Source organism: Mustela nigripes, chromosome 3 (genome assembly GCF_022355385.1).
Source record: "Mustela nigripes isolate SB6536 chromosome 3, MUSNIG.SB6536, whole genome shotgun sequence".
Lineage (NCBI taxonomy): Eukaryota > Metazoa > Chordata > Mammalia > Carnivora > Mustelidae > Mustela > Mustela nigripes.
Genome location: NC_081559.1, coordinates 72,520,605 through 72,533,226, shown reverse-complemented (window position 1 = coordinate 72,533,226; position 12,622 = coordinate 72,520,605). Strand labels below are relative to the sequence as shown.

The following is a 12,622-nucleotide window of genomic DNA, read 5'->3' as shown; positions in this document are numbered from 1 at the left end:
TTTTATCACTTGTTAGTAAAGCAGCAATTTTTAATTAGAAACAGTAAAATTACTATGATGTGATTTGTCAGTGCAAGACTCAAGGCCCAATTAGCTTTTCCTCCGAGATAAATGTTCTTGCATATGGGTCCCAGAGGCCCTATCCACACAGTCACAACAAATTGAAAAGTTAAATAATTGTTCAGTTAATAGGATCTATCTGAAGAAATAGCCTGGATGATTAAGGAAATAATGTTTCCCCCCTTAATAACAGGGAATGGTGTTGGTAATTATTCAGACAATTGCCTCATTTTTAATGTTATATTTAAATATGAAATTATTGTACATTGTTGACTTCTTAGAGCAATTTGCTGTCCAAATGCTAAACAGTCAGGATATACTCAAAACTTTTTTCACCTCCTGGTGTATCTCTGCTTCAGGATCATAGAACCACCCAGGGCCCTTAGCCGTACTCACAAGGTCTCTTTAGAGAAAATGCTGCCAAGGACATTTGAGCCTCTTTTTGATGCTCAGTGAACTAGACTCATTTCATGGATCCCTTAACTCATTCAAATGCTTTTCTACCAGAATAGACCCAAAGAAGAAATTTGCACGTTTCCAATGGTTTCAGGACAAATCAAATTCATTACTAAACTTGAAAATTGGTCACAACCCTGAGATGATCCTCAACACCATCTACCAGAACAGATGTGAATTCGAAAACACACAAAATCCTTTTGTGAGAGGTCAGACCTGAGAGGATACCTTTTATTAGGTTCTGTTGAACAAAGCACCCTCTGGCCAATTCACTGGCTGTGTAATGTTCTGATTGCTTTCTTGTAGGAGCGTAATATCTACTACCTGTACATAGCCTGCTATTCTGAAATCTCTGGGAAGAGCCATGTAATTAAAAATTCCAAATAAATATTATTTCGATGCAAAAATTGTAAGCTAAATAAGCTGGATAAAATGAGAGGTTATACAATTTGGTTTTTAAGTGAGTATGTGGTTTTCAAGTTAGAATTCTAAGGTTTTTTTTTTTCCCTTTGTGTGTTTTTATTGTGTTGTTTTAGCAGAAATTTTAGTGGTATTTTCTTTCCTGAGATATATTTTAGTATTTATGTTTTCCTGGACAGGTGCATTGAAGCAATACTTCTTATGTAGAGGGATTAATGGAGATTTTATAAACATTTTTTGAAGGCTCTGAAGCTTAATTAGCATTCATTCCTATAATTCTTCCAGGGTTCTGTGAGAGATGTGTATTAGGGAAAATAAGTCTCAAGTTTGACCATGAACCCATTTCTTCCTGAGGGTGAAGTAGAGCTGCTTTGTAATTTTCTGAAATAAATGTGCTTTGGAGAGAATCGGGTATTCATAATTTATAAAATGTTGGGTTTATAAAAAAACAGACTCTTAACTACAGAGAACTGGTTGGGGGGAAGGGTGAATAGGTGATGAGGATTAAGGAGGGCATTTGTTGTGATGAAAATAAACAAACAAATAGATTTTTTAAAATGTTGGGTTTATACCTAGTCCTGTTGGAGAAAAACTCGTGTGGGGCAGGGGTGGGGAGAGAAGCCTAGAGCTCTAGCGGACTAAAACGGGATCATGTGGTCATTAGCGACTCGGGAGATAATCCTACAGCTATATGTGGAATTTACAGGCATTATATGGATCGGCAGTATTCTCAAGTTGTGTTTTGCAGTTCAAAACTGTGTTATAAACAAAATTATGGAATATGTCGAAACAATCATCAATGCTCTAAAAAGTAGCCACACATATTTAGATTGCAACAGACACTAAATGGAATTTTGAGAGAAAAAAAAATTTTTTTATTCGGTCTTTACCCACCTAAATACATTCATTTCGTCCTTCCTAGGCTTTGCTGGAGGTTGTTAATGACCTCTTTGAAGAACAGACTGACTTGGAGAAAATTGTCAAGAAAATAATGCATCGGGCCCAAACTCTGTTGAAATGTGAACGCTGTTCTGTTTTGCTCCTAGAAGACATTGAATCACCAGTAAGTCATCTTATCTGTCACAGAGAGCTGAAGACTGTGTTAATGGACTAAGGTTTTGTTTGTTTGTAATTTAGCTTGTGAAATCTTTGCCTGAACCACTCTCTTCATGACTCTTCTAACCATGAGGTCACTTTTCATAAAATTAAAGTTATTTTCTTTTATGTGTATTTTCCATCTTATTTTGCTGTCACCTTAGAAACATAGGCTCTTACATTAATGGAACATTGGAGATGGCTCCCAGCCCTGAGTATTTACAGAGCAGAGAACCGAGGGCTTAGCTGGTTTGCCCGGTGTCTCCCAGCTGAATAGACGTTAGCTCAAGTGCCAGGCTCCCATCCTGTTCGCCCAGCATGAGGAAGGCCCTTGGCACCTTCGGGCATGGACTGCAGTCCAGGCAGGGTTCCACAGCCCTCTTATGAGGAGGAAGCCAACAAATCCTGGGGAAGCTGTGCCCTTTGCTTTTGGGCTCAGATGGATTGTACTTGTGCTGAGGGGAGTGACAGGCCTCAGTTGGGCTGTGCTCTGCAGCAAAAGCTTGAAGAGTAGTCTCCAAGTTCTTTATGTTGCTCTGGAGCTGGGATGCTTGCACAGAGCACGCACCAGGTGGAGGCAGCTCCTGGCCTCTTCACCACTGGGGCACTTGTTACACCGAGGGCAGGCATCGAGCTAGTTCAAGGCCTCCAATCTGCAGCAACTTAGCTTCAGCTTTCTGTTAAACCCTTCGGCTCTTTGGGGGGAAATCTGTTGGGTAAATACACAACAGTATTGGAAATAATGATCATCATCAATCTAACTTCTTGAAAGTTAAATGACTAAACCCTTAGCAGCAATATAATATCTTTACCGTGAAGTGTCTTCAAAGACCAGGAATGTCTAGCTATTTAAGTGCTGTTAATGCCTCAGAGGATGGTATTTTACTGTACTTTACTTATAAAAGGTTATTGTCTTTGCCTTTAGGTTTGTTTCCCTCCAAGAATAAGAACCTTAGGGTAAATTTTGGAGATGTAATAACAAGTATCATAAAACTTACAATATCAGGTTTTTAAAAATCTATGTATGTTTGAAACGTTTAGGAGTATTTGCCCATATTTTAGCAGAGCTTGGCTTTATTTCTACTTCAGCAGGTGTGGTTTAAACAAACGGTAGCTTTGCCATTATACTGTGACTGTAACGCTCCGTGGAAGCCTAGGAGAACAGCACTCACCCCCGCCCCATGCAATAGTCTGCATTTATGGAATGCTTCCAGATGTTGCGTGAAGGACTGGAATTCATTTAATTCCCCCTCATCCTTATGAAATAGGTATTATTATCATTCTCATTTTATTTTATTTTTTTTAAAGATTTTATTTATTTATCAGAGAGAGGGAGAGAGAGTGAGCAAGCACAGGCAGACAGAATAGCAGGCAGAAGGAGAAGCAGGCTCCTTGCGGATGCTGGGATCATGACCTGAGCAGAAGGCAGCTGCTTAACCAACTGAGCCACCCAGGCGTCCCTCATTCTCATTTTATAGAGGAGGAAATGAGGCTCAGAGAGTTGAGTGACTTGCTGGATTCTCCCCCACACCCGCTGACTTTAAAGCCCCAGAAAGGAATGGGGAGGGGTGGGGGTGTTCATGGTCCAATGGTCCAGGCAGGCTGTAGCTCTCACTAAGCAAGGGTGGGAGGAGGCAGCTGTTGGAGCCTCAGCTTATGTAAGACGCAGTCTGCAGGCAGTGATTCAGGGTGGTGCAGTAGCCTGATGATGTAACCAAAAGCCCAGCTCAGTTCACTTTCCCATCCATGTCTCAGTGTTCGGCTGCCTTTGAGCCTCGTTGTCCAGGAGGCTGGCACATCTCCAGGCAGTGTACCATCAAGTAACTGTGTCCCAGGAAAGGAAGAAAGGAAAACTGTTCACATATTTCTCTTTTTCTCAAGGGAGAAAGTCTTTTCCAAAAGAGTTTTTTCCCAGCTGACTTTCCCGTGGTACCCACTGGTCAAGAATGAGATGCTGCTCACATCATTCATATACTTAATATTTTTCCATTTTCACCTCTCGGTCTCTGATACAGGTGTGTTCAAATGTTCAGTATAACGGGGATTTATCAGTATCTTCTTGCCCAGTTCTGTAGGTCGTTGATTTAGTTGTATTAACATTATTTGTTCACCCATTTTTGAGTTTTGGATTGGAGCTCATTTTGTTGGGAGGGTGTTTTGTTTGTTGGTGCCATTGTTTTCTTTGGCTCTTTCTTGTACTCTTTCCTCCCTAACAATTTGGGCAGTTCCTTGGTCCCTAGTCAAGAACCAGGTCTTGACGTGGGTCTCCTGCTGTCTGGTAATATTACCCTAAGCCAGGAGCAGCATGGTTCAGATTTTGAGGGTGAAGCTAGGTCACCTGTTTCCAGATAACATTTCTAGTCCCCAAACCCTAGTAGAAGCTGAAATTCCAATCATTGCCACCTGCCCGTTTCTGGTCTTAGAGCATAATAGATCTACGTCTTTGGGCATGGCCCTATATAGACCTTTTCTTTTTGGTCTTCTCTGCCATCTTCCCCCTCTCTTTTTTCTGCTTTTTAACCTCTAGATGTCTTTTTGGTTTTCACTTGCCATATTTTATCAATCTGTGCTCTGTTTTTGAGAAAGAACAGATGTGTCCAAGCATTAACTTATGGCATCATGTCTGCTCATGTTCCATATGTTACTTTTTACAATCATGGGTGGGGGAAGCATCATTTCAGGAAAAAAAAATCTGCTGGAAGTTTCCTTCCTCTAAAAATAACTTCTGCTTTTGTCTCTTTCATTAAATCATTCTTGGAAACAGAAGTTTTCAATTATTGCCTTGTAGTTTGAATATTTAAAAAGCTGGTTATTTCAGATGTATAATATTTTCTGGCCTTTGTTCGTTTGAGGGAAAGAGGAAGAAAAGAAATTGAAATCTTGTTATCAAAGCTTTGACTCATCAAGCTCTTACCTCAGTGTTTAGAAACTGCTTTCCTGGTCTTCAAACTGAGCAGGCAGGTATTAATTGATCAGTTCACTCAGTGGATGCCAAAAATAGAAACAAGAAATGCCTTTCTCTCTGGCCAAAATTCATATTTTACCTTCTTTTGCTTCCCTTAAATGTTTAAGTCAATCAATTTTAAGTGACTTTGTCGATGGTATCTTCCACTAGACTGAAGAAATAGAAAGATCACTCCATAGCTAGCTACTGTTGACATTAGGAGATATTTAGTGCTCTGAACTGATATTCCCTGCATAATGTTATGCCATTTCATGAACCTGTCTAAACAATTCGTACCCCGTTCTAGCTCATGTGTTTACTTTTATCTCTCTCTTTTTTTTTTCTTTTTGTATGCTTCAACAAGGAGAGCAAGAATGCAGACATTTTCATGGCAAAGTCCTAAAGCACTGTCTCAGCCCTAGTGTTTACTTGTGTTCTCCTCTCATGAATCATCCCAATGGCTCGCAGCTACTGCGTGGTGCAGAACTCCAGCAAGGACTTCATCACCCAGCTTATAACCAGAAAGCTAGTTTCTGGAGCTCACTGCCCAAACCAGGAAGCATGAGCTACACTTACTTTTTAATATGTTCCTTAACTTCTTAGTTCTTGTGTAAATACACATACAATTAAGCCATTGAACTAGATGATCTTCCTGAATCCCACACTTGAGAGGAAGAGATAAAGGTGATGGTTATCTGATTCTGATTGTTCTGGAACAGCCTATAATTCAATCCCCTCCATCCTGAGTGGCAAAAATCGCTTTAGGTTTCCTTTCTATTTCATTTTCTTTCCATTTTCCCACCTTTCTATAGCTTGCCTTCCCCCTCTAAGGAAATCAATGTAAATTCTTTTTGATTTTTGTTCCAAGTACTTTTTCTTGAGTGCTAAGAGGCAACTATCTAAAAAAAACTCTGATGATCATCCAAATAATCATTTAAATATATATATGTGTGTGTGTGTGTATACACACACATATATATACATATAAACTCACATCATTAATCATTACTATATCATATTATATATCTGTTATATTAATTCACTGTAATAATTTTATATCAATATATTAACTGACATCACTAATCACTTATGTGTTAACTATATGTATATATACAACTTCTGAACTTCAGTCCCCACTGTCCATATCCACCACATACTGCCCCAAATGTTTACTATTTCTGAGATTCCTTATTTCAGCTAATAGAATCATCATGTAGTAAGTAACTCAAGCTAAAAACAGTACCTTCTAAGTATTTCTTACCATTTACATTCAATCATTTGTAAGTTCTGTTGCGTTTATGTTGAGACCTCATTTCTAGCCCCTTCCTCCACCTCTTCTACCACTGCCTTTACTCTGTCTTTACTACTCTCTTAGCTCCACATTTTCCTCGACTCATTTTTTCACTTGCAATTGGGGCAGTCTTCCTTCCTTTCCATCAATTCTTAATACTCTGTTTTAGTTCTCTTTCTAAAACATGCATCTCCCTCTCCAATGATTCAGAATATTTGGTAACTGTCTATTGCCTATACCATAAAGTTCAAATTGTCCAACATACAAAGTTCATCACCTCTATTCCCAACTTAACTTTTTTTTTTTTCCCAACTTAACTTTTGACTGTCCTTTCTGGTCCTTAGCCTCACCCTTTCCTTTTCTTCCTCCTCTGTCACCTCCCTATGGTCAGCTTATGCATGCATTTGCCTCTGTATCTTTGTACATGTTGTTCTTGTGGAAGACAAAAATGCACCAAACAATTAGGGAGATAATTTCATCTAGGCTATTGCAATAAGAACATTCATTTCTGAGGAACATCTCAAAAAAAGGAAGGAAGGATGAAGACAGGTCTTATTTTGGTATATGCTAGGGCAGGTAGTCCTTTGAGGTTAGCCAATTTTGGAACAAAATGGTAGGAGGGATTTCTTTATTATTACTGCTCTTGGGGGGAGCATGACTCAAAGTTCAACATTGTCAACTCTGTACTATTTTCTTCAAACCCCACCTCTCCTGTCTATTCTTCATCTTTCTCTCCTTAAGTCAGTGCACTTGAAGGGCTTTCTTGCCCGCTGGGTTCCAATTAAGTTTGAAAAACAGGAGGTATCAGCAGAAAGTTTTTGTTTGTTTGGTTTGGTTTTTGGTTTTAAATTTATTTATTTACTTATTTTCGACAGAGAGAGAGAGTATGAGCAGAAAGGGCAGAGGGAGAGAGAGAGAGACTCTCACGCAGACTTCACACTGAGCATAGAGCCTGATGCAGGGCTTGATACAGTGATCTCAAGATCACAACCTGAGCAGAAACCCAGAATCAGATGCTTAACCTACTGCACCACCCAGGCACCCCCAGCAGAAGATTTAAGGTCTAGAGGAGAGAGAAATTGGGGATAGTTATTCCTCTTGATCTTTCTCTGCCAGTTGTTACAGGTGGCCAGATTCTTCTAAAACCCCTCCATAGTTCTAGTGCCTCAAGGACACCAAAGGCATTATTCTCTCCCTTCTGCCATCCTTCCTTCTTTCTCCCCCTTGTTCTCTGTGACCTTTAGACATGCTCCTTTAGACTGCAACCTTTCCAGGGTTGCTAGTTCCTGGGACTTCACCATTTCTTACTGGTTTCTTTTAATACTGTCCACACTTCTGTAACTAGTCCCTTTATTGAATTAGGTTCAGTTAATCCCTTTTTAGGGTTCTTTCTGCTTTCAGCTCAAACTGACCTATTTGGTCCCTCAACCCGGAAAACTTTCAGCCACTACTCAGCCTAGAGCATGCCTGCCCACCCTGGAAGACACAGTTCACACAAAGACTTCTTCAACACCCTCTTCTGTGTGCTTGGAATGTTGAATGTATATTGTGGTGAAATTATACTTTTGTGAACTGCTCCCCCCACTCCTGCACTATTTTGTGAGTCCCTCAAAGACAGGACCTGATTTATGCCTCTTTGGTATTTCCAGAGCCCACAATGGTGCCTGTACACTAAGTATTTGATAAATGTTGATTGAGTGAGTAGATGGTGAGAGTAAACTACTCATCAACATAAATGAGAAATATATCAAGAAGAATGGCAGTGATGAGTACTACCCTATAGAATTGTCCTCTTCTACCCTATAGAATTGTCCTCTTGTGGAAAAATATGGATTAAGAAAACTAATGGAAAAATGGTGATTACTAGATTATTCCTATTTTCTTTTTTGTGGCAGGAATATCTATTTGAGCAGTTTTTTGTTTCTTAAGTTGTTTTTGAATTTCAAAAGACAGAGAGAAACCAAACCAACAAGTGCTTGATAAATATCCAAATCAAAGACTTCTGTCCATGGAGCTTTTCCAAAGAACAGGCAGAGATGCTGGGGGATATTTTGTTTACTTCACTGTGGCATGTGTAATGCCTTCCCCAGGGTGCAATACTCAGGGCTGAATAACAGCCAGGGGAGCTCAGAACCACTTATTCAGTTTCATTGACCTATAAATCACTTCTGATATATCTCTTATAAGATTCTCTTTTTACTTAGTGTATGTGAATCGGCTATTTATTTATTTAATCCAGGCTCACGTAGTACATCTATTATCAAATCAGACTTGGATTTAGAGCATAAATTTTAAAAAATTAATGAGACTGAGGACTATACAATTTGTCCAAGTCAAGAATAAAACATAAATTTTATTCTCTTCTTTTATGCTCTTGTCTGTTTTTTATTGGTCATAATCTCCACAGTGACACTATATATCCCATTAAATTGCACTGAAATATTTTAGCTGTTTTTGCTGTTTCATTTTTAAACCCAGGTGTCTGACCATAAATAATTTTATACTTGAATGCATTATAATTTTAATAAATATTTTAAAAATATATAAATTAGGGCATGGCTGCCTAGGATTTTGCATTTCAAATGAAGATACTTTTTGAGAGTGAAAAGAGGCACTCTTAATTATTGTTTCAGGACAACGGGCTTAATTAAAGTGGGACAGTCCATGATAACTGGGACATGTGCTTGTCCTCAAGTGTATCCCCCATCACTTACTGTGATGCCTAAAATTTCCATCATTGCACTCTTGTTTCAGATGTGAAGATTCTATCTCCAGAAATCCCCTTTCTGAGTTATAGATAAATTATATAGGAATATAATTTATGATATCTATAAATAATCTGTAATTTATAGATAAATTACATTAATATATTAATCTATCATCTGTCATTAAACTTAGCAAAAAATAACCAGTTGACTTGCTCCAGAGATGGCTTTAGACCAGATGTCATCAAACTCTTCTGTGAAGGGCCAGCTAGTAAATACTTCAGTCTTTGTGGCCCATATGGTCTCTGTTGGAGCTACCCAGTTCCACTGTTAGAGCAAAAAGCAGCCACAGGTAATATTTAATTAATGACTGGGTTCTGTTAAAAGGAAACTATATTTATAAAAGCAGGTGGTGGAGTAGCTTTGGCTCATAGACTCTTTTGCATACCCCTGCTCTAGAAGAATGAGAGGCAATCAGATCAGTCTGCAGCTCCAGAAATGTATTACTTTTCTGCTGTTCATCAACATGGACCAAGTCCCATGGCTATGTTCCTTTAAAGGTCCAATATTCTGATGATTTGGCAGGTTCATTGGCCATGAGTCTAATCATGTTGTCCTACATTCAGAAAATCTGTAAGAGGATTCCACCAGCAGCCCTGGGCTCCTGACTAGATGTCTAGACTATGATTTCTGTGATAAATCCATTCTAAAATGGTCTTGAAGCCCTTCATGGTCAGATCACCTGGGACCAGACTAACTTGATTGATCTTATCTGGCCTACAGTCATCAGTGGGTTTATCCTCACTGTTTCCATGCGCTGCTTATATTTGACCACTCTCTAGATGGGACTCAAGCCTGCTTCTCTTTTATTCTTACATTGTTTGCTATCATCTGGAGGCCCTTAAATGTATTTCTCTTACCCACCACTCCTGATTCCTTTCCCATGCCTCTGAAAAATCCTCTTTCATACAACTTAATGTTCAACTGTAATTAGTCGTACACAAGCGAATTTATGTTACTTCATGTGTAAAAGTGTTTTTATACATTTTTCAAGTATGTAGGTACTTTGTCTCCTCTTGGTTTATACTTTTACCCAATTAATTCTCAAAAGAATTTAGGATAACCTTCAGCAAAAATAGTGAGCAAATACTTTCTGAGCACTTATTAGTTGCCAGACATGTGACAAAATGAAAGGCAAAATTTCAGATTAAATGGGAGAAAGAAAAAGTAAATGTTATAAGCAAAACCAAATGAAATCAATAATCTCAGAACCAAACTATGCTGCAAAAAGAGAAAACTTTGAAACTAAAACTTTGCTCTGAGCTTCCTAACAGCTAAGATAAAAGAAAAAATTTAGTACATTTTATAATTCTGTTTGTTTAATAAAAGGAATCACATCAGCTGATCAAGAAAATCTTCCTGACCTTCAAGTTTAAAGTTTTTTTTTCCCATTTAAAATATTATTTAGGGGTGCCTGTGTGGCTCAAATTGTTAAGTGTTGGTCTTCAGTTCAGATCATGATCTCTAGATCCTGGGATTGAGCCCCAGTAGGGAGTTTTCTTCTCCCTCTCCCTCTGTTTCTCCCCCTGCTTGTGTTCTCTCTCTCTCTATCTCTGTCTCTGTATCTCTCTCAAATGAAAAATAAAATCTCTAAAAAGTATATTATTTAAAGGTTAGAGACCTTATTTACAATTTTTAATATCTTTCTTTGCTATCCAATATATATTAATATTGCCTTAGATAATCAATATTAGCCAAAGATCAGTCAACATTATTCTCATTTTTCTTCTAAGGACACAAGAACCTATGAACTATCACATGAGGTACAAAGAAAGGGAATATAACCTATAATACCACCCTCACTTCTGATACCAATTATAAGTTCAAGGGTTCCCCAGACCACCCTCAGTCTACAAAGTTTGCTTAGAAGGGCTCACAGGACTCACTGAAAGCTGTTATACTCATGGATATGGTTTTTTATGGGAAAAGATAAAGATTAAAATCAGCCAAAGGAGAAATGCATGGGCAAAGTCCAGGAGGGTCCAAATGTGGAGCTTCCACTTGTCCTCTCTCCATGGAGTCACGGACAGCATTAACTTCTCCCAACAATGGTATGTGACAATGTACATGATGAAGGATTGCCAGCCAGGAAAGGTCATCCAAGACCTGCATTCAGAAGTCTTTATTGAGGCTTAATTACCAAAATTCAGTTGGCCACTTACAATAGCTGACCTCAGTCTCCATTCCTTCTAGAGGTCAAGTGATAGATACCACATGACCCAATGTTGCACCTGTGCTGGCACAACGCCCTGCAACCACATTGTTGTGTGGCTCAAATTACATTGTTCTATCTGGCTGGCCCAAGGTGCCCAGGTAAACAAAGGCACTTTTATCAAGGCCTTTGGATAAGCCCTGGACATTCCAGGGGCTTAAAGTTTACCTCCTAGGAGCCAAGGACAAAGGCCAGACATTTCTTTGCATAAAATTAATTCTTTATTACACACAAGGTTAACACTATGGTTCATGAATCCAGTGTCTGACCAGGACACCATGGACTGGTTTATTGGGGGACACAACTGGTACTCTCAATGATATAGAGTGCTAAAGTCGAAGGATAAACCTTGACTTTCCCTTTACTCATTAAACATAAATTTAGAAAATAAAACCATTAAAATAAGATAAAATATTTGACACTGTTTTTCTTTATAGCATATGGTCTATATTAAAATAAAAAGTACTACAATTTTTTTAAAAAGTGTTTTTTTCCTTTTGGTAGTTTTAAAGGGTCCTGCTTTGCATACCAGGGGTTCAAACACTGACATTTCATCAAGAAGTTATTTGTTTATCTTATCCATCCTCTTTATCATTCTAGATCTATTAAGTTTTATAGCTTTAAAATTCCAGGATTTTCTATTCCTTTTCTTTTTATTTATTTATTTATTTATTTATTTATTTGACAGACGGAGATCACAAGTAGGCAGAGAGACAGGCAGAGAGAGAGAGGGAAGTAGGTTCCCCGCCGAGCAAAAAGCCCAATGTGGGACTCGATCCCAGAACCCTGGGATCATGAACCAAGCCAAAGGCAGAGGCTTTAACCCACTGAGCCACCCAGGTGCCCCTCTATTCCTTTTCTTATCAGCATTATCCTTTAGCATGTTTTTAAAAAAATTTTTAAACATTTTTTTTTGAATCTTTATTCTCTTTGAATCTCTGGACATTTCTTAGGTTTTCCTAAGATGTGGAAAGCAGAAGCTCACTTACTATTTAAGAAAGCACTCGTCTTGAGAAGCCAGGGCAAATTAAGCTCCCTACCCTACAGTAGACTTCATGCATACAGAGGTTTTTGCCCATTTACTCTCCCACATGTAGCCTCAGAGCTCTGTGCTCCTTGATACATACAGACACTCAGTATCTACCTGTTGTGTTGAAGAACAGTTTTCAATAAAAACCCTTGCATAAATCTAAAGCAAGCAGGTACCAAATCTTTATTTAACTCATTAAAGAGAGAAACCAAGTGAGGTGGTAAAGTCAGTTTTAAAATAGGTACTAAGGGGGTGCCTGGGTGGCTCAGTAGGTTGAAGCCTCTGCCTTTGGCTCAGGTCATGGTCTCAGGGTTCTGGGATTGAGCCCCACATCGGGCTCCCTGCTCAG

The 12,622-nt window shown here is 38.7% G+C and overlaps 1 protein-coding gene across 1 annotated transcript in view; it reads left to right on the top strand.

Annotated features, from left to right (window-relative positions):
- The window catches only part of PDE11A (phosphodiesterase 11A), a 388,241-nt gene that overhangs the window by 155,212 nt on the left and 220,407 nt on the right, over positions 1 to 12,622 (top strand). Inside the window, exon 4 of the mRNA XM_059392799.1 lies at positions 1,859 to 1,999. Within this exon, the coding sequence (XP_059248782.1) occupies positions 1,859 to 1,999 (141 nt within the window). The remainder of the gene's footprint in view (positions 1 to 1,858; positions 2,000 to 12,622) is intronic.